This window comes from Scyliorhinus canicula, chromosome 15 (genome assembly GCF_902713615.1).
Source record: "Scyliorhinus canicula chromosome 15, sScyCan1.1, whole genome shotgun sequence".
Taxonomy (NCBI): domain Eukaryota; kingdom Metazoa; phylum Chordata; class Chondrichthyes; order Carcharhiniformes; family Scyliorhinidae; genus Scyliorhinus; species Scyliorhinus canicula.
In genome coordinates this window covers 56,708,229-56,731,147 of record NC_052160.1, presented here as the reverse complement: position 1 = coordinate 56,731,147, position 22,919 = coordinate 56,708,229, and the positions used below count along the sequence as shown (strand labels likewise).

Here is a 22,919-nt window from a genome sequence, read left to right as displayed (position 1 = left end):
GTTTGTTTGCTTTTGGAGAAGGCTACCTGGTGTTCAGGAGAAGTCCTTGTTTGGGTGGGGGAGGGTAAGGCCAGCAGGAGGCCTTCTACCTTGAGCTGAGCTTGCGGGTAGGGAGGATGAGGTCATTGGGAGGTGGCTTTGGGCAGGAGCTGTCACGCTAGCAGGTGATGCTGATGAACGGAAGTGAGATGGTGGGGGAGACGGCCAAAAGGTGTGACCAGTGGGAGGAGGGAAATGGGAGTGGGGAGGAGGAGGAGGAAGGGAAGGGGGAAAGGGGGGGGGAGAGGTAGAGAGGTTGCTGAGACATGGCAGGGGATGAGAGATAACATGGTCAGTGGCGAAGAAAGGGGCCACTTGGGGTGGGCGAGGTATAGGGAGGTATAGATTAAGGAGGCGGGAGTTAAGTAGTGAAGATGGCGGACGGTTGAGGGGATTGGAAGCGTAAGCCTCCGATAAGGCTGGTAACTTGGAACATCCAGGGATTGAATGGGCTGGTTGAAAGGTCACATGTGTTCACGCACCTCAGGAGCCTGAAAGCGGGGGTGGTCCTTCTGCAGGAGATGCATCTCCGTGTGAATAACCAGGTTAGGTTAAGGAAGGGGTGGGTCAGGCAGGTTTTTCACAATGGGTTTGATTGAAATCGAGGGAGTGGCGATTTTAATGAGCAAAAAACTGGGATTTGTGAGTGAGAAGGAGGTGAGGGATCCGGGTGGGAGATATGTGATATGTGATTGTGAGTGAGGTATTGGAAGGGGCACCGGTAGTGTTGGTAAATGTGTATGCCCCAAATTGGGATGATGTGGGTTTTATGAGGGAATTGCTGGCTGCGATCCTGGATTTGGCCACGCACCGGTTGATCATGGGAGGAGATCTTAACTGTGTCCTGACGCCGAGGGTGAATAGGTCGAGCCCCAGGTTGATGGGAGGGTACGAATGGCGAGTGAGCTGGGGGGGTTTATGGAGAGGATGGGTACAGTCGACCCATGGCGTTTTCAGAACCCAGGGAGAAGGGAGTATTCCTTATTTTCACATGTCCATAAGGTGAATTTGAGGATCGACTACTTGGGATTTTGGTTGGGGTGGAGGGGGCAAAGTATGCGGGGATATTTAGTTTGGACCATGCACCCCACTGGCTGGAGATTAGGTTTAGAACGGGACGAAGCCAGGGTGGAGGTTTGACTCAGGGTTGTTGGCGGTTGGAGTTTTTGTGATAAGGTGCGGGTGGCGATTAAGGAGTATGTGGAGTTGACTTCCGGTGGCAGCTATGAGGGAGTCGGTCGCACATTTGGTGGCTCCCGTTTCGGTCGGACTTTTGGACCTTTTCCCCCGACTTTTTTGCGCTTTTGAGCGGAGAACTGGAAAGCAATAGTACTCAGGCACAGGTCCATACAATTCTGTATGGACCTAAGAAGCCGGAGGGACCGTAAACAGCAGAAGAAGTGGTTGAGTAAGGGCACAGTGGAGGCTGTGAGAGAGACCAGCATGGCTGGTGTTCACAGCAAGGAGCCCACAGCCCAGCCCACAATGAAGCAGCTGCTGCAGACTATGCAGGAGGGCTTTTTGGCTTTGAAGCATGGCAACTTGGAGCCGCTTCAGAAGTCGATTGATTGGATGGGAAAAAGGCTGGATGATCAGGCTGAGAAGCTCCAGCAGTTGGAGAAGTCAGTGGAAGAGCAGGGTGACTTTCAAACGGTGGTGGATGCGGAGATTCGGAGGCTGAGGGACCAGCAAAAAGTGCTTCTGGAAAGGCTGGAGGACCTGACAACAGATCTCACCGGCAGAACGTGAGAATGGTGGGCCTCCCGGAGGGGGCAGAGGGGCTAGATGCTGCCGCATTTGTGGAGGGTATGTTTCAGAAGTTGCTGGGGAATGAGGTGTTCCCGCGTCCGCCGGTGGTGGACAGGGCACACAGAGTGCAGGTGATGCAGCCGCGACAAGGGGGTCCCCCATGAGCGATGGTGGTACACTTTCACAGGTTCCTGGACAAGGAACGGGTGCTGCAATGGGCAAAGAGCACACAGAGCTGTATTTGGGACAATACCACCCTGCGTGTGTACCAAGATTTGAGAGCGGAGGTAGCCAGGAGGCCGGGGGGGGCTATAGGCAGGTGAAGCAGAAACTGTATAAAAACAAGGTGAAATTCAGGCTCCTTTTTCCGGCGCGACTGTGGGTTACGTAGAAGGGTCAGCACCACTATTTCGAGGAATCCAAAGAGGCGATGGACTTCGTTAAGAAGCAAGGGCTGGCCCTGAGCTGAGAACATTTGGACATTTGGGGGCAGCACGGTAGCGTTGTGGATAGCACAATCGCTTCACAGCTCCAGGGTCCCAGGTTCAATTCCGGCTTGGGTCACTGTCTGTGCGGAGACTGCACATCCTCCCTGTGTGTGCGTGGGTTTCCTCCGGGTGCTCCGGTTTCCTCCCACAGTCCAAAGATGTGCAGGTTAGGTGGATTGGCCATGATAAATTGCCCTTAGTGTCCAAAATTGCCCTTAGTGTTGGGTGGGGTTACTGGGTTATGGGGATAGGGTGGACCTGTTGACCTTGGGTAGGGTGCTCTTTCCAAGAGCCGGTGCAGACTCGATGGGTTGAATGGCCTCCTTCTGCACTGTAAATTCTATGATTGACTCATGTTAGAGCTTTTAAGTATATGTGGTGTCTCTCTCGTTTCGGGACGTATCTTTTCTTTTTGCTTGTTGTTTTTGCGTGCTTTTTGCGTGGTTTACCCGAATGTTTCCTGTTTGGGCTCTTTGCTTAGTTGGGAGTTTGGCTGGGGGGGAATTAATAAAGAAAACAGTTAAAAGGGTTGGGTTAAAATGGATGCTTCAGGGGAACTTTGTGCAATCTTTTTCTGTGTCTGTATGGGAAGGACTGAAGAGTGCCTGTTATTTGTTATCTCTTTTTTTTCTTGTTTAACTTGAATTGTGCTAATGTGGAGGTTGTTTATGACTTGTATAGAATGTTTGCTTAAGTAAGGCTGATCTGGGGAAGTGGTGTGGAGGAGTCGGGGGGAGGGCTGACTGGGAACAATGGATGGGAGACGGGCTGGTGCCGAGGCTGGGAGCCCCAGGCTAGCTGAGTGCAGCTAGTCAACGGAGCCGAGGTGGGGGGGGGGGGGGGGGGGGGGGGGGGGGGGGGGGGGGGAGAGTGTGCCAATATTGTTAGATTAGAGCAGGGGTTAGGTGATAGGATGGGGTTGCTGGGCGGGGGGGGGGGGGGGGGGGGGGGGGTGGGGGGGGGGAGTTGTTGTTCTGCTGACGGGGATGGAAACTGGGAATGGTAACAGTGAGTAGGTCATGGGTGGAGCCGGCCAGGCGGCGGGCCAGAGGAAGCGCGACACATGGCTGGAGGGCTGGCCAAGGAAAGGGGATGGCTGATCGGCAAAGGGGGAGGGCGAAGTGCCCCCCAACCAGGCTGATCACCTGGAAAGTTAGAGGGTTTAAACGGGCCAGTGAAGAGGGCGCGTGTGTTTGTGCATCTGCGGGTTCTGAAGGCGGACATAGTCTTGTTGCAGGAGACGCATCTGAAAGTGGCAGACCAGGTTAGGTTAAGGAAGGGCTGGGTCAGTCAGGTCTTTCATTCGGGGCTTGATTCTAAGATGAGGGGTGTTGCGATCCTGATTAATAAAAGGGTACAATTTGAGGCGGAGGGCACAGTCGTGGATGGGGGTGGCAGGTTCGTTATGGTGAGGGGTAAGCTCGAAGGGGTGAGAGTAGTCCTGGTCAGTGTGTATGCCCCTAATTGGGACGATGTGGATTTTATGAGGAGGATGCTAGGGAAGATCCCCGACTTGGACTCGCGGAAGTTGATCATGGGCGGGGACTTTAATACAGTCCTGGACCCGAGCCTGGACCGGTCATGCTGAAGAACGGGCAGATTGCCAGCGTTGGCAAAGGAACTGAGAGGGTTCATGGAGCAAATCGGGGGAGCAGATCCGTGGAGATTTAGCCAGCGGATGGCAAGGGAGTTCTCGTACTACTCCCACGTCCACAAAGTGTATTCCCGAATTGACTTTGTTGTGAGTAGGGACCTGCTGGCCGGAATGGTGGGGGCAGAATATTCAGCAATTGCCATATCGGACCATGCTCCGCACTGGGTAGACCTGCAGTTTTGTAAGGACAACTTTCAGTGCCAACCATGGAGGCTGGAAGTTGGACTACTCGTGGACGAGGCGGTGTGTGAGAGGCTGAGGAAATGCATGCAGAATTACCTGCAGCTGAATGATACTGGAGAAGTCTCAGCAGTGGTGCTCTGGGAGGCACTGAAGGCAGTGGTGAGAGTGGAGCTGATTTCAATCTGGGCGTACAGGGGCAGGACAGATAGGGCAGAGACGGACCGACTGATTAAGGAAATTCTACGGACGGACAGGAGTTACGTGGAATCCCCAAGGCCAGAGTTACTCAGGAAACGACAGAGGCTGCAGGCCGAATTTGGGGTGCTGACTACAGGCAAGGCTGTAGAGCAGCTTAGAAAGGTAAAAGGCATGATTTATGAGCATGGGGAGAAGGCCAGTAGAATGCTTGCGCAGCAACTGAGGAAGAGGCAAGCGGCTAGGGAAATAGGGAGGGTAGTGAATGGGGAAGGTAATATAGTGGGTGAGCCAGCAGGGCTGAACAAGATCTTTAGGGACTTTGATAGGAAACTGTACACTTCGGAACCACCCGGGGGACCGGGTGGGGGGGGGGGGGGGGTGATGTGGCGATTCCTGGACGGACTGACCTTCCCAAGAGTGTGGAAGGGGTTGGTGGACGGACTGGGGGCCCTGGTCAGGATCGAAGAGGTATTGGGGGGCCTGAAGGTCATGCAGTCGGGTAAAGCCCTGGGGCTGGATGGGTATCCGGTAGAGTTTTACAAAATATTTGCCGGGATAGTGGAGCCGGTGCTGGTCAGGGTCTTTAACGAGGCAACAGACAGAGGGAGTTTACCCCCGACGATGTCGCAGGCCACAATCACGCTCATTCTGAAATGGGATAAGGACCCGGAGGCCTGTGGGTCATACAGGCCGATCTCTTTGATCAACGTAGACGGCAAGTTACTGGCCAAGATTCTGGCGACCAGAATTGAGGACTGTGTACCGGATACAATTGCGGAGGACCAAACCGGGTTTGTAAAGGGGTGGGCAACATAACAAGGCTGCTCAACGTGATTATGATGCCCCTGGAGAGTAGGGAGGTGGAGACAGTGGTAGCCATGGATACTGAAAAGGCTTTTGACCAGGTCGAGTGGGATTATCTGTGGGAGGCACTAGGGGTTGCAAAAAATTGGGAAGATTCTGGGATTTTACTGGAGTGGCGGTCGGCATCAGGGGTAGCGGCATGGTTGGGTGACCTGTACGACTTCCTGTGGTTGGAGAAGATAAATTATGAGTTAAGGGGCTCAGCAGGGGAGTTTGAGAAAAGGTGGGGGATGACCGTGTTTGAGGAGCTGCTCATCACAGGGGGGTGGGTGGTGGTGGTGGGAGGAGGTGAAAAAGGGGAAAAATCTGTGCAGATTGTATAGTTGATTGTTGAGAAGTATGTTTCCAGGAGTGTTTATTGATACATGTTTGTAATAAAATGCATTTAAAAAAAAGATAAAATTTGCTGACAATATTGCCTCCAGCCTTTTCTTTTTTAAAATAAATTTAGAGTACCCAATTCACTTTTTCCAATTAAGGGGCAATTTAGCGTGTTCAGTCCACCTACCTTGCACATCTTTGGGTTGTGGGGGCGAAACCCACGCAAACACCGGGAGAATGTGCAAATTCCACACGGACAGTGACCCAGAGCCGGGATTGAACCTGGGACCTCGGCGCCGTGAGACTGCAGTGCTAACCCACTGAGCCACCGTGCGCCTCCAGCCTTTTCTGTAAGTCCAGGAGTAGGATGACCATATAACAGAAAAAAGACAACAATGACAGATGGTGACAATAGTTAAGTACGATGAAAGGAGCAACAAGTGAAGAACCCAGTAACTGGAAGAAACAGCAAAGGAATCAACTGCAGGCCAAGAACAGCATGAGAAAACCTTCAAGCTTACTCCAGACAACGCAACAGTAAAGGGAAGAGATGGAAAAAGTCTGACCTCAACCAGATTCCTTCGACCACATGGAAGCCGGATCAAGCCGAGAAATGGCAGAACTTGCATCAGAGGTATATTAGGTACAGGAGAGCATTGGGACTAGCAGAAAAGACTAGCAAAGAGCCGATCAGTACCTTACTATGCGCCACCAGAAGTAGAGCAGACGGCGTTATGGTCAGACAGGGCATAAACAAAGACACGGCATCGTATGCAGAACTTATTAAAAACACCATTATAAAGAGAATAAAACTTAATAGGTGCATCCAAAGACCGGGGGAGAGCATAGATTCCTTAATTACTGAGCTATATGGATAGGCAGAAAATGGTGAATTAGTTGCTCAGAAAGATGACTTAACTAGAGATTATATTTCTGTATAATCTCTAACATTTTGCAGTCGAGGGAAGACTTGACTCTATCGAAAGCAGTACAGACAGTGAGGCAGGCAGAAACAAAGCAAATCAGTGGTTTCCTTTGAGGTTAGAAAGAAGGCTTGTGGAGAAAACAGGCTGAAAAGAGTCCAGTTTACAGCATGAAAAATTGCAGCACACCAAACCCCTAACTGTTTGAGATACCCTCAATCACGACACTGGAGAGAAGATAGATGATTCAAAGGCTTTAATCATCTGAGCACTTTACAGCAGCCAAGAAATGTGCTTGTTCACATGTTGCCCGAATGAGCCTTATCTTATATACCGTTTCCTGGGTGCGGAGCCAGAGGTGGAGTCCCCCAGGGTTCCAAGCCCGGTCTTAAAGGGCCAATGCATTAAAGGTAAGGTACCATTATATCAGCTACTGATAACATTCATCATATTCACCCCCTGTTTAAAAAAAACACAGTCTGTCGGGGGTGAAGTGGAGTTACAAGTTCAGTCTTGCGGGTGGTTTGACCGTCCGTGCTGACTTTCTCTGCTCCGGTGGTGGTGCCGTGGATACGGTCGGTATTGGTGGTGGTATATCCGGGAGCACAGTTGACTGAGCCTTTGCCCGCCTTGGAGCGGGGGGGGGGGTATCCGGGATGACTAGGGTGATTGGTGCCGGCGACGGCTGGGGGGCAGGGGGCGCTATGGGGGGGGGGCGCCGTCGGGGTCGGCGGGGGGAGGGGAGCGTCGGTAGTAGGGTGGGGGGGGGGGGGTCAGTGGGCGAGCCAGCGGGTGCCAGGTCTTGCAGGGAGACGGTGTCCTGCCTGCCGTCGGGGTGCTCAACGTAGGCATATTGAAGGTTTGCGTGTAGCAGTTGGACCCTCTCGACTATGGGATCGGATTTATGGCTCCTCACGTGCCTCCGGAGTAGAACTGGTCCCGGAGTCGTCAGCCAACATGGAAGCGCGACCCCAGAGGTGGACTTCCTGGGGAAGACAAACAAACGATTGTGAGGGGTGTCGTTCGTGGCCGTACAGAGGAGCGACCTAATGGAATGTAGGGCATCGGGTAGGACCTCCTGCCAGTGGGCAATTGGGAGACTCCTTGACCGTGGGGCTTGGACGGCCTTCCAAACTGTTGCGTTCTCCCTCTCCACTTGCCCGTTTCCCCGCGGGTTATAGCTCGTCATTCAGCTCGAGGCGATGCCGTTGCTGAGCAGATATTGACGCAGCTCATCGCTCATGAACGATGTACCCCGGTCGCTGTGGATATAAGCAGAGAAACCAAACAGTGTGAAGATGCTGTGCAGTGCCTTGATAACAGAGGCCGAGGTCATATCGGGACAGGGGACAGCAAAAGGGAAGCGGGAGAACTCATCGATGACGGTGAGGAAGTAGATGTTGCGGTTGGTGGACGGGAGGGGCCCTTTGAAGTCCACACTTAGTCGCTCAAAGGGCCCAGAGGCCTTTATCAGGCGGGCCCTATCTGGTCGATAGAATTGCGGTTTGCATTCCGCACAGATCTGGCATGCCTTAGTCATGGCCTTGACCTCCTCTGTGGAGTAGGGAAGGTTGCGGGACTTGATGAAGTGGGCAAGCCGGGTGACCCCCGGGTGGCAGAGATCATCGTGGATGGCTCTCAGGCGGTCTTTGTGCGCGTTGGCGCACGTGCCGTGGGACAGGGCATCTGAGGGCTCGTTGAGCTTCCCCGGGCGATATTTAATATCGTACGTGTAGGTGGAGAGCTCTATCCTCCACCTCAGAATTTTGTCATTCGTTATTTTGCCCCGTTGTGCGTTATCGAACATAAAGGCAACTGACCGTTGGTCGGTGACGAGGGTGAACCTCCTACCGGCTAGGTAGTGCCTCCAGTGCCGTACGGACTCCACTATGGCTTGTGCCTCCTTCTCGACTGCAGAGTGCCGAATTTCCGAGGCGGTGAGGGTTCAGGAGAAGAACACTACTGGTCTGCCTGCTTGGTTGAGGGTAGCAGCCAGGGCAACGTCTGATGCGTCGCTTTCCACTTGGAAGGGAATGGCTTCGTCCAACGCGTGCATGGCAGCCTTGATACGGTTGAAAGCCGACTGAGCCTCAGCCGTCAGGGGAAAACCGTAGTCTTAATGAGTGGCCGGGCTTTGTCCGCATATCTGGGGACCCACTGGGCGTAATAGGAGAAAAGCCCCAAGCACCGTTTAAGTGCCTTGAGGCTACGGGGGAGGGGGAGTTCCTTAAGGGGACGCATGCCCGTACCAGCCTCCCCGGACAGGTGCCGGAATGTGGCGACTAGGGGCTTTTCACAGTAACTTCATTGAAGCCTACTCGTGACAATAAGCGATTTTCATTTCATTTCATTTTCATGCGGTCGGGGTCTGGGCCTAGGACCCCATTTTCCACGATGTAGCCGAAGATGGCTAGCCGGGTTGTGTGGAACACGCATTTCTCTTTGTTGTATGTGAGGTTGAGGGCCCGGGCAGTCTGGAGGAACTTCCTCAGGTTTGCGTCGTGGTCCTGCTCGTCATGGCCGCAGATGGTGACATTGTCTAAGTACAGGAAGGTAGCCCGTAAGCCGTACTGGTCCACCATTTGATCCATCGCCCTCTGGAAAACGGAGACTCCGTTTGTGACACCAAAAGGGACCCTGAGGAAGTGAAACAGCCGACCGGCTGCTTCAAACGCCGTGTAGGGGCGGTCCTCTGGGCGGATAGGGAGTTGATGATAGGCCGATTTTTGGTCGACCGTGGAGAATACCCGATATTGGGCGATGTGAGTCACCATTTCTGCTATGCGGGGAAGTGGGTAAGCATCGAGTTGCGTAAAGCGGTTTATGGTCTGGCTATAATCCACTACCATTCGTTGCTTTTCCCAGGAGCGGACTACCAATACTTGAGCCCTCCAAGGGCTGTTGCTGGCCTCTATAACCCCCTCTTTTAGTAGCCGCTGAACCTCTGACTTGATAAAAGTCATGTCTTGGATACTGTACCGGCGACTCCTGGTGGTGACGGGCTTACAGTCGGGAGTGAGGTTCGCAAAGGGGGGGGTGGCGCAACTTTGAGCGTCGCCAGGCTGCATACCGTGAGTGGGGGCAGGGGTCCACCGAACTTCAGTGTCAGGCTCCGGTGGCTGCACTGAAAGTCCAGACCGAGCAGCAGGGGGGCGCAGAGTTGAGGAAAGATGTAAAGTTTAAAACGGGTGTATTCAGCGCCTTGAATTGCGAGGTCAGCGATACAATACTCCGTGATTTGGACCGAATGGGACCCAGAGGCGAGGGCGATAGTTTGGAAGGCGGGTTGGGTGCGCAGGGAGCAGCGTCTTACCGTATCTGGATGGATAAAGCTTTCCGTGCTCCCGGAGTCGAATAGGCAGGGAGTGTCGTGGCCGATGATTCGCACCCGCATCATCGGGTTACGCAGGTGTTTCGGCCGCGATTGGTCAAGCGTGATCGCTCCTAGTTGCGGGCAGTCAGAGTCCTCGGTTAAGTCGGACTCCTGGAGTCACAAAATGGCCGCCACCGTCGGTCGCACGTGTCGGGGTTCGAAGATGGCCGCCACCAAGATGGCCACTGCCATGACTCGCACGAGGTCGATGACGCGTCAGAAATGGGCGTGTCCGGCCGCCGCGCGACAGCGTGGCGGGGCCTGTGAGACCGGGAGCTTGATTTCTGGGCCTGGTGAGGATTTTGTTTGTGGCTTTTGGGGCCAGCCAGGCAGACTTTAGCGAAGTACCCTTTCTTCCCGCAGTCGTTGCAGATCGCGGAGTGGGCCGGGCAACGTTGCCACAGAAATAGCACGGGGAACACCCGGAGTGAGCGGATCGCCGCGTGGCGCAGGCCTGTAGCGTGGCCGAGTCTGGAGGGGATCGAGAGGGGTTTGCAAGGTCCGTGGAGTACGTACGGAGGTTACGGCCATTTCTAGGGAAGAGGCGAGCGTTACCATGCCTTGCAAATCCATTGCCCCGTCTTCTAGGAGCCACTGCCGGATGTATATAGGACCTGATACCGGACACAAAGGCATCGCGAATATGCAAGTTCACGTGGGTTTCTGCCGTCACTGCTTTATGGTTGCAGTTCCTCGCGAGCACAGTGAGTCTCTCCACGTACTCGTCCAGAGTTTCCCCGGAACGCTGGCTGCAGGTTGAGAGCAAATGTCTGGCGTGTACCTCATTAATCGGCTTCACGAAGCGTTTCGTCAGTATCTCGACCGCAGCTTCGTAATTTGCAGCATTCTCGATCGCGGAGGAGAGTCGGTGGCCCACCCGGGCATGTAGTAAACGCAGCTTGCGAGCGCCGTCGACCTCAGTCGCTGAGGAGTCAATATAGTCCTCAAAACACTGCAGCCAATATTTAAACATTTCCGGGGCTTCCGGAGACCGAGCGTCCAGGTTGAGTTTCTCCGGCTTTAGAGCGCTGTCCATCTTGATGTATCAGATGATTAAATTGAGATACCCTCAATCACGACACAAGAGAGAAGATATATGATTCAAAGGCTTTAATCATCTGAGAACTGTACAGCAGCCGAGAAATGTGCTCATCACATGTTGCCTGAGTGAGCCTTATCTTATATACCGTTTCCTGGGGGCGGAGCTCCCCAGGATTCCAAGCCCGGTCTTAAAGGCCAATGCATTAAAGGTAAGGTACCATTATATCAGCTACTGATAACATTCATCACACTGTTATTATTCAGTGTTCTCATTATGGTGGGAAGAAGTTGCATCAACGTGACAAGTGCCCCACCAAAAATGTGGAGTGCCATTCCTGCACGAAGACAGATCACTTTAAATCAGTTTGTCGCAGCAAACAGCTTTTGGCTAAATAATTAATGGAAAAACAGCCAAAAGCATGTACCGTACAGGAAGTTGAAGACGTTAAAGAGGCTAAAAAATGGCATAAGAACCGTTCTTGGGAGAAGTCACAGGATCAAATGGAAATTATTGGTGTGTAGATATTATGGTCAATGGATAGAAAACAAACTTCAAGTTAAACACTGGAACAGGGGTTTAATTCCTGTCAGTGACAGAAAAGCCTAAAACCAGAGATACTTCCGCCATCAACCATAAGACTCGATGGTCCAGGAGATATTCAGCTGAAAGGCAAGGCACAGTTGACTGTAAAACTTCAACATAAGGGAAGAGAAATCACAAAAAACTTGTATGTAAGTCACAATCAAGAATGCTCATCTGTTTGCACCGATTTATAACTTCTCTTTAAAGGAGATTAATTGGAAAACCAGACAGATTTCCCTGGAACAGCAGGTGAAGGAACTAAATGAATACGTATAAGGCAAGCTGCAAATAACATCAATTCTTACTGAGGAGATAGACTCGTACATCTTATTTATAGCATAATTCTTACCAGCAACCACTTGGAAGCTAAGTGAGGTATGCCAAGCACAGAAAACAGATGAATGTGCTAAAATCAAAGAATGGATGACCAGAATATGATCCTAAGAATATTCTAAAACAGTATTTCGAACAAGGCAGACATCGCAGTATTATGGACAAGAGTCTTCACATTCAAAACCCTTCAAAGAATATACTGGGGACATCAACGCATCAGAAAGTGTCTTGCTACGGCATTAAATTCAGTTTGGTAGCCAAGGATTTCAAACTGACCAGAGGACATGATTTTGAGCTGCATCATCTGTGCAATCCTTATTTCCGGCTTATTCTCCGGCCAATAAGGGCAGCACGGTATCATTGTGGTTAGCACAATTGCTTCACAGCTCCAGGGTCCCAGGTTCGATTCCCGGCTTGGTTCACTGTCTGTGCGGAGTCTGCACGTTCTCCCCGTGTGTGCGTGGGTTTCCTCCGGGTGCTCCGGTTTCCTCCCACAGTCCAAAGATGTGCAGGTTAGGTGGATTGGCCATGCTAAATTGCTCTTAGTGTTCAAAATTGCCCTGAGTGTTGGGTGGGGTTACTGGGTTATGGGGATAGGGTGGAGATGTGGGTTTGGGTAGGGTGCTCTTTCAAAGAGCCGGTGCAGACTCGATGGGCTGAATAGCCTCCTTCTGCACTGTAAATTCTATGTCTAATCCATCACCAAGAGAAGGAGGAACCACTAATGGCATCATCATTTCCATCCAGACACTTGGAACATCTTAGAACAGACTTATTCGAGCTCAAGGGGAAGACATTCTCATGGCTGTTGATTTTCAGGTGGATTAAGGTAAATGTTTCTCATGGAGCAAGCTCAGAAGCCATCATCAATGCGCTAAGAAAAACGTTTGCCACACATGGTATTCCAGACATTTTTCATTTCAAAATGGTCTGCAGTTTGAAATGAAAATCGCTTATTGTCACGAGTAGGCTTCAAATGAAGTTACTGTGAAAAGCCCCTAGTCGCCACATTCCGGCGCCTGTTCGGGGAGGCTGCTACGGGAATCGAACCGTGCTGCTGGTCTTGGTCTGCTTTCAAAGCCAGCGATTAGCCCTGTGAGCTAAACAGCCCCTGTTTATTTGAAAATGAAGGGTTGAAGAAATTTACAGAAGACTATGGATTTGTCCACAACTAATTAAGCCAGGTACCTACAAGCAAACGTGAGGTCAAGAGAGAAGTCAGAACAGTCAAAGGTCTGTTGAAAAAGAATGGCTATCAGAACCTAGCACTGTTAAGCTACTGTTCCACATCACTACAGAATAGGTTAGCTTCTTCGCAACTATTGATGGGAGGGAGATTACACACACAATATCCCGTTTTTCTATACAAGCTTATATTAGCCCTAAAATCCTCCGACATTGAGAGAGTAAGGGAGGAGGAAGGTGAGCATTGTGCAAATCAGACAAAAATGACGATCAATGCCATAGAGTGCACAAGTTATCAGATAAACCAGTCTGGATTAGAGACCAGAATAGAGAAGGCCAAGTACTGGAAAAGACACAAAGTCAGAAATCTTGGGCTGGATTCTCCGATTTTGAGGCTATGTCCCCACGCCACATGGGAACGGTGGCGTTTTACGACAGAAAAGATGGTGCAAAACGGCCACCGATCCTCCGTTTGGCTTGGGGTTAGCATCAAGGCAGTGGAGAGCACCTGGCTCTGGCTGCCGATTCGGTCCGGAATCTTGGCGGGTTCGTGGCCGCGCATGCGCACGGTGGTGGCCTGCAGCTGTTCGCGGACCCAGCCTGCGAAATAGATCCCCCCCCCCTTTGGCCAGCTCCCGTTCCCACGCATCGGCCCTCCCCGGACTGTGGCGGTGCCGGACTGAGACCGCAGCCGCCACGCCGAGTTCCCTGAGGATGAGATTACACGCGACCGACGTCATTGGGAACTCAGCTAGTTGGGGACGGAGCTTCGAGGGGTGAGCCTCAGGCAATGTCCTGAGGCCGTCGGTCCATACTCTCCGAGTAGGCCGCTTTGAAGGGGGCAGAGCATCGCCAAAGAGGCGCCGCCCCCGATTCGTTCGTGAATGGGGATTCTCCGGCCAATCGCCGAACACGATTCCGACGTCGGCGACTGGAGAATCCCGTCCCTGCTCTGGTTGAAAAAATGGATGGGGTAGAGAGAAGAAATAGACGGGTATTCATATCAACAAGAAGATGGCCATCAATTGAATGAAATAACTATCCTTATGATCAGGGAACCAATCTGAACAAATAATCATTAGTCTCTTAAGACTCACAAAATACTACACAGAGTTTGAGAGAGAACATGCAGAACCTTATCCTATGTAGCCTTAAATCCGAACGATGTCTGAGAGATTGGTGAAACCACCACAATGCTCAACACTGTAAACCGGAGATGAAGTCGGAGACCTTGTAGAAAGATGTAGGCAAACGTATCGATTATTTATTTTAGGGGGAGATGTAGCATAAAGAGTTAATGTTAAATATGTAAATATATAGTTTACATCATCAGTTAAGTAAGATCACATGACAGCAGATCATGGAGAGAGATAGAACCATGTAGAACATTGTTCAGACTCTACTTGTAAATAGTCAGTATAATGTTAAACACAAGTTAGAGTTTTATAACAGTATTGCTTCCAGCCTTATCTGTCAGCCCAGGGCCCTGACCATCACATACCAATCCAAAGACGACAATAACAAATCTTCAACTTTAGAATTTTCTGTATCAGCCATCACTTCAAAAACCTTGCTGTTCCGCTTCGGACAATTTATTCCATTATGATATTTTGAGTCACATCTGAAACACCTATTAACAATTCCCCAGCCATTCCGGGGGTTTCTTCGTCTATTGTTACTACTCCAATCTTGTCATCTTCCAGTTCTGCCAAAAGCACCTTCATCCTCATTTCTTTTGTCTGTCATTCTTTTGTTGCACTGATGCCTGCACCCTGTATCTGAATAAATGACCCCAAAAGGCTGCGTCATCGAGTCCTCCGTCCTTTTTGACTGTATGGAGTGTCCCATTTGAGCCTTCAAGGCTGCTGAAAGTGACTGCTTTCTCAGGATTTGTTTAAAAGCATCATCCACCTCTCTCTCTGAGAATCTAACCCCGATTAAGACTGGGAGCCTACCCACACACACCTTGGCACAATCCAAAAATTTGAATGCGAGCACTGAACAAGGAATTTCCAAACTAAATTTCCGAAATATTTTATAGTCTATCAAAGTTTACGATATAGTCTTCTGTGGAATGACATTCTTTCAAAATCCATCAAAGTCTGAACATACCTTGGAGGCATCTAATAGATTATCTTTCTTGTAAATTTTATCCATAAAGCTTAATAGAAATGTCAAACTTCACCTGCTATCCAAATGACAGGCTGCTTTACAAAATACTTTGCTTCTGAATTTTTGTTCGCAAGTGACAGTGCCAAAGCCAGACCTTGTTTTCTCTTCAATAAGGATATAACCCGTGTTCATGTATTTTTCCATTTCTCATTAAGTTCAGATTCAGAGTACATTGGTGGGGAATCATATCCTGACAATCATATTCAGCCATTCTTCAGAAGAGTAATTCAGATTACAGTCTCCTGCCTGACAAAAAAATTTTAGTTTCAAATTTTCACCTTTAGGCAACCATTCTCTCACTACCATGTTAAATAGCCTGAGCCAGATGCCGCAGAATGAAACTAGATTCCAAACCTTTTCTTGATAATAAGTTTATGTGCATGGGTTCCCAGCACTGCCATAGGTAAGGGACAGGGGATTTAGAGAGGATTTGAGGGAAAACTTTTTCATCCAGAAGATGGTGGGAATCTGGAATTTACAGCCTAAAAGGGTGGTAGAGGCAGGAACCCTCACAATATTTAAGAGGCATTAAGGTGATCCACTTAAACGCCACAGCATGCAAGTGGACTAAATGCTGGAAAATTGGATGAGAACAGATAGGTGCTTGATCGCTGGCACAGACACAATAAGAAAAAGGACCTCTTTTTGCGCTGTAAAGCTCTATGACTCTGTGAGGTTCGCCACTTAGATAGCATTCTGTGCCCATGTCACCCTCAGTACTGTTCAATGTGGAGGAGTACTGATTAATCAGTTGAGAGGGGCAGTATGAGGTAATCATCAGGAGGTTTCCTTACCCATGTTTGACCTGGTGCCATGAGCTTTCATGGGGTCCAGAGTTGATTTTACGGGGGAAACTCCCTCCTGACTGTATACCATCTGTGACGCCACCTCAACTGGTCTTTCCTGTCAGTGGGATATGACATACCCAAGACTGATGATGGTAGTGTCAGGGACATTATCTGTAAGGTATGATTCCGTCACTATGATTATGTCAGGCTGTTGCTTGATGAGTCTGTGAGGCAGCTCTCCCAATTTTGGCACAAGCCCCCAGTTGTAGTAAGGAGGCCTTTGCAGAGTTGACAGGCAGTGTTTGCCATTCTCATTTCCAGTGCTTTGGTCAATGCAGGGTGGCCTGGCTGGTTTCATTCCTTTTTGTAGACCTTGTAGTGGTTGGATACAACTGAATGACTTGCTAGGTCATTTTAGAGGGCATTTAAGAGTCAACCATATGGCTGTGGGTCTGGAGTCACATGTAGGCCAGACCAGGTAAGGACAGCAGATTTCCTTCTCAATAGGAAATTAGTGAACCAGGTTGGTTTTTACGACAATTGACAATGGTTTTTGTTTTTATAAATTTAGAGTACCCACTTATTTTTTCCCAATTAAGGGGCAATTTAGCATGGCCAATACACCTACCTTGCACATCTTTTGGTAGTGGGGGTGAGACCCGCGCAGACACACAGAGAATGTGCAAACTTCACACGGTCAGTGACCCGGGGCCGGGATCAAACCTGGGTCTCAGCGCCATGAGGCAGTAGTGTTAACCACTGCGCTACCATGCCAGCCCAATTGACAATGGTTTAATGGTCATGCTTTTAATTTCAGGTTGAAATTCCACCACGTGTTGTGGATAGCATTAACCTGGGTCTCTGGATTATTAGTCCATTGACAATACCACGACTCCACCACCTCCCCAATTGATTCAACATGCTGACTCTATCCGAATGCCTTGAATGTTTCCCGATGACAGATGTTAAGTTAACTCGCCTGTAGTTTGCTGTTTTCTGTCTCTCTCCCTTTTTGAATAAAGGAGTTACATTTTCTATTTCCAATTTAATGGAACTTTCCATGTACCCAAGGAATTCTAGAAAATTAAAACCAAATGAATCAACTATTTCAGGAGCCACTTCTTTGAAGACTCTAGGACAAAATCCATCTGGACCTTGGGATTTGTCAGCCCACAGGTCCAATAATTTGCTAAGTACCACTTCCCTGTTAATTGTAATTTGGTGAGTTCCTCCCTCCTTTCCAAATCCTGATTTACAGCTATTTATGGGTTGTTACTTGTATTCTCTCGTGAAGACAAATGTAAAATACCTATTCAATAAATCTGCCACCTCTTTATTTTCCATTATTAATTCCCCAGACTCACTTTCAATTGGACCAACGCTCACGTTGTTAACTATTTTCTTATTTAAGTATATATAGAAACTCCTAATTCTAACTAGCTTTCTCTTGTACCCTACTTTCTCCCTTCTTATTCATCTCTTTCTCACTCTTTGCTGTTCTTTGCATCCTGTCCAATCTTTTGACCTGCCATCCGTCTTTATGCAACGATATGCTTTTTCTTTAAGTTTGGTACTGTCTTTAACTTTTTTAGTTAACCACAGATGGTTGACCCGCCTCTTGAACTTGTCTTTCTTGCTGAAATTGATCTATTCTGCATATTCTGAAGTCTCCCTTTAATTGTTTGCCACCTCTATTGACCTATCCCTTACCTTCATTCGCTAGTTCACTTGAGCAAGTTCTGCTTTCATTCCCACATAATTGCCATTGTTTAAATTTAAAATACTAGTCCTGGAACTACTATTCTCTATCCCAAATTGAATGTAAATTTGATCATATTCTGACCACTGCTACCAGAGGTGTCCTCACTATCAATGAATCCTATCTTGTTGCTTTATCTTAATTCTTTTCAGAATCCCTTATACATTTTACTGATGATCTCCATGTCAATGTACTGTGTACATTAATTTCCACACGTCCTTTTCTCTGTGCTGGCAGGAGATAGCAGTAGGAAGGAGAGCCAATACTTCTTTAACAAGGATGCTTCAGCGTGATGCTGAAGAAAGGCATGGTATTGCTGAAAATGACAGCATGAAAGAGAAGTACCATAATATTTCCTTCTTTCTGAAGGCACTAGACATTGCAGTACAGTGAAATATCACAGCTGAATAATGCATTTGACAATGATGAAATGGTCAAGTGATGCTGTATTTGATTGTGCATTTACCTTACAGAGCTGTTGTTAACACCAAAACCAATTCTGATAACAGCACTGTTGGGTAAATGAGATGCTTCTGCTATTTCTTCCTATGGTGAGCTGCATACAAAAAGGTAGCTTGCGCTAGAACATCTGCAACCAATAGCACTGGGGTCACTAGTTAATGCTAGTTCTAGTATCAGACGTTACTATTGTTTCTAGTTAGGGACAGGCTGAGTGATCCATCCTAATTTTACAGGCCTAGTTATGTGGCTACCAGTCATATTCTATCAATTTTCCCCAGATATTGATAAATATTCACCCACCAAGAAGTGAAGTTTGACTTCCAAACAATTATGCAACTATAAGCACAGGTATAGCCCCATATGCAAGTGCTGCGTAATCCATTGTGTAACCAGAGCATAAAGACCATTTGTAGTATTTCCATAATATAATTGGTACATGATTGTCAGGATACCACGGAGATTTCAGTAATAATTATATTTGCATAACAATGATTACTATATATAATTTTGATAAAGGTTTGAAGATTGTAAAAACTGTAATTCCTTTTCTTACCGGCCTCGTGTGTCCTTCCCTCAACCGGGTCACTCCTGGGTCCATCCCCAGCAGCGTTGAATGCTGACACACTGACCATGTACATAGTATAGCTGGACAGGTTTTTAAGTCTGATGGTGTTCTCTGGGAGGAAGAGGATCTTCACCTTTTGGGTTTCATTCTGGTTCTGTAGCTCCCAGTAATGAATCTGCAAATGAATAATTCACAGTTTTTATAACATTAATAATGGCAAGATCTGGAGGTAAGATGGGGTGAAGAAAGAGAGATTCAATATTATATGTAATAGTTATAAAATATAAACTCAAGATTTATGCTGACCAAGCGGCATCCTAAATTATGTAACAGGTCGCCCCTCTTTAGCCAATTTTCTTTCCTGCTGATTTTTTTTCTGTAGTACAGCTTCACAATGGTTATCCTCAGCAACTGACCAAGTGTCCATTCTTCACATGTCAGCATAGACACAGTCATGAAGGGTCAACGGCCTTCCCAATCCTGTCCTCCCCCTAACATCTGTAAAATTCTACATTTCCAGTACAGAGAAACAAAGAAGGAAACTTAGCAGATTTTAATTTTCTCTCACCCACATTACTGAGGGCAACTGTAGTGTTACCAAATTCATTCCACCCAGGACATGCGCACTCAGTGATGATCCTGCTGAAAGCTGCCAGTCTATTGGCTCAACAGTGCCACCAAAGAGGTGGTGGCTGCTGCCAGAAAGATACTCGATGGAGGCCCAGGATGATTGAGCGACCCGCGCTAGGGGTAAGTGACTGTGGGATGATTTGTGAGGTTGAGGTTGTAGGGGGTTAGCAACGAGGGCAAGGACAACCCTTCCCTCGCCACCATTTTCCATTGCTGGGTCCCTTAATCAGGAACTGAGTGCTTTTGAAGGAGGGACTATCCCTAGGAAACCACAAGCAGCCTACACAAGTTTGATGTTATGCCAGCAACGTGGTAACATGCCCTTCCATTGCTGAGTTAATGCAAGTGGCCGGGGGGGGGGGGGGGGGGGGGGGGGGGGGGGGCGGGAGGAGAAGGGAAAACCCTTAAGTGGGCATTAATCTGCCACTTCAGGGGTTGAATTTGGCAGCAGGGTAGAAAGGCCAACCACGAGATGGCTTTCCCACCATAGACTTAAATCGGGGAGGAGATGGGAAGCTGGCAGGATTTGGATTTGTTTATTGTTACGTGTACCGAGGTACAGTGAAAAGTATTGTTCTGCATACAGTTCAGACAGATCATTCCATACATGAAAAGAAATACCGAGGGCAAACATAAATATACAATGTAAATACATAGACAGAGGCATCGGGTGAAGTATACAGGAGTGTAGTACTACTGGGCAGCACGGTGGCGCAAGTGGTTAGCACTGCTGCCTCACGGCGCCGAGGTCCCAGGTTCGATCCCGGCTTTGGGTCACTGTCCGTGTGGAGCTTGCACATTCTCCCCGTGTTTGCGTGGGTTTTGCCCCGACAATCCAAAAGATGTGCAGGGTAGGTGGATTGGCCAGGCTAAATTGCCCCTTAATTGGAAAAAATGAAGTTGATACTCTAAATTTATAAATAAAAGGTGTAGTACTACTCAGAAGAGAAGATTTTAAAAAATTCATTCATGGGACATGGGCGTCGCAGGCTGTGCCAGCATTTATTGTCCACCCCTACTTGCCCTTCAGGGGACAGTTAAGAGTCAACCACATTGCTGTGGGCCAGACCAGGTAAGGACAGCAGATTTCCTTCCCCAAAGAAGATTAGTTAACCAGATGGGTTTTTCCGACAATCGACAATGGTTTCATGAGCATCATTAGACTTTTTGTTTTAATTCCAGAATTTTATTGAATTCAAAGTTCACCACCTACAGTGGCGGAATTTGAAACTGGGTCCGCGGAGCATTACTCTGGGTCTCTGGTGTACTAATGCAGTGACAATACCACTACGCTACCACCTCCCTTGATGTGGAAGAGATCAGATTAATCCATAAGAGGATTGTGTAGGAATCTGGTAACAGTGGGGAACAAGCTGTTTTTCAATCTGTTAGTGCGTGTTATCAGACTTCTGTATCTCCTGCCCGATGGAAGAAGTTGGAAGAGTGAATAAGCCAGGTGGGAGGGGTCTTTGAATATGCTGTCTGCTTTCCCAAGGCAGTGGGAGGTAGAGACAGAGTCAATGGAGAGGAGGATTCACGTTATGAATTAGGCTGTGTTCACAGCTCTCTGTAGTTTCTTACAGTCCTGAGCCGAGCAGTTGCCCTGCCAGGCTGTGATTCAGCCAGACAGGATGCTTTCTATGGTGCATCTGTAAAAGTTGGTGAGAGTCAATGTGGACATGCCGAATTTCCTTAGTTTCCTGAGAAAGTATAAGCTGTTGTGCTTTCTTGGTTGTAGCGTCGACGTGGGTGGACCTGGACAGATTGTTGGTAATGTGCACACCTAGGAATTTGGAGCTGTCAACCATCTCCATCTCGGCCCCATTAATGCAGACAGGGGTGTGTATGATATTTTGCTTCTTGAAGTCAATGACCAACTCTTTATTTTTGCTGACATTGAGGGAGAGATTGTCATTGTTACGCCACTCCACTAGGTTCTCTATGTCCCTCCTGTACTCTGACTCAATGTTGTTGGAGATCTGACCCACTACGGTCGTTTCATCAGCAAACTTGTAAACGGAGTTGGAGCCAAGTCACACAGTCGTGTGTTTATAGGGAGTATAGTAGGGGGCTACGTACGTAGCCTTGCGGGCAGCGGTATTGAGGACTATCTTGGAAGAGGTGTTGTTGTTTATTCTTAAAGTTTGTAGTCTACGGGTCAGACAGTCGGGTTTCCAGTTGCAGAGGGAGAAGCCACGTCCCCAAATTAAGGGCCACCATTCTGCCTGATTAAATGCCCTCCCTGCCTCCAAACTCACCACAGGGGAAGAGCAGAAAATATTGGCCCAGAAGTTGCTGCTAATGGCTTGATGCACCTCCAGAGAGTGCACTGTTGAGCACCCTCAGGGTGCAATCCCAAAACCATCAATTAATTGATGAAAACTTCCATTCTTATGCCATTAAATCTCATTCTAAAAACCCTTTTTAAAGTTGCACCTTTGAATGAGGTGTAAAAACATAAGAAATAGCACCATTTGGTCCACCAAACTTGCTCCATTATTTGATAAGATCATGGTTGATCTGATTCTGGTCTTTACATCCTGTCTGCCCTCCATAGGCTCCCTTGTCAGTCAAATATCTGTCTAATTGAGATTTAAATATGTTCAATGACCCAACCTGCATGTTTGGGAAGAGAATTTCTAACAATGCCAACCCTCACCACCACCTTAAATGGGAAACTCTTTATTTTGAAAGCCGGGCGCAATTGTTCCAAAAGGGAACAAAGTCCCCAGCAAGTGCGTTTAGCTGCATATTCCCCGGCGCTCGCAGTGCCGAGAAACACATGGCTATTCAACGAGACTCGTATTATATAAAAGGCCTGAACAGGGAACGTGCGACCGAGGCCTCACATACCCCCGTTTTGTACAGCGGGGAGCTCTGCTCGCCAGAACTCCCCAGTAGAGCGAGAGGTTTGGACACCATTGTTAAGTGGCATCCGGATCTCTGAAGCCCCCGAAACTATCCCCCCACCCCACCCCAGCCCGAGCTCTTTATGGGAGACTCCCTGGCCAAGCCGGGCACCCCCGGGCTAACTCAGTGTGTATCGTGAATGCCCATTGGTCATGTCCTATCTAACTGATCTATTGGTTGAGTGTCTGTGTGTCATGTCTCTGGTGCTCCCTCTAGTGTCTAGCTAGTCTACATGTATTTACATTATCCCCTTGTGCATTTACAGTGATGCATATCACCACAGGGGCCTCAGACCCCCTGGGAGGCTCCATCTAGTTCCTGTTCGTTGGGATCAGTGCTGAATAGTATTCACCCGAGTACTCTGGGGCGAATGGTGCAAAGTCTCAGGTGCCTTCGGAATCTGCACATTAGAGTGAGGCTAGTTGCCTCGCTCCAATATGTAGATTTCTCAAAAAGTGATCCCACCCACGATGAGCGGGATTTGCATTGCAACGTCTCGCGAGATCGCGTTGACTCTCGAGAGGCGTTACAGTCGGGTAGGTCCTGGGAGCAGATACTTCGACTTTCATCTGCCTCGCTGGGCCGTGGTGAGCTCCTTTTCCGGCACAGCGTGGCCATTGGATCGCCCCCAGTATCTCCTAGTTTTAGATACCCTCTCAACACTTTTTCTCAGCATCTACTCTTTTCAAGCCCCCTCGG

General features: G+C 48.8%; 1 protein-coding gene across 5 annotated transcripts in view; it reads right to left on the bottom strand.

The window, feature by feature from the left end:
- sdk1a (sidekick cell adhesion molecule 1a) overlaps window positions 1–22,919 on the bottom strand; it is a 1,043,142-nt gene that overhangs the window by 69,979 nt on the left and 950,244 nt on the right. For all 5 annotated transcript variants that reach the window (XM_038820122.1, XM_038820123.1, XM_038820124.1 and 2 more), the window contains one exon: window positions 18,669–18,855. In XM_038820122.1, the coding sequence (XP_038676050.1) occupies window positions 18,669–18,855 (187 nt within the window). The remainder of the gene's footprint in view (window positions 1–18,668; window positions 18,856–22,919) is intronic.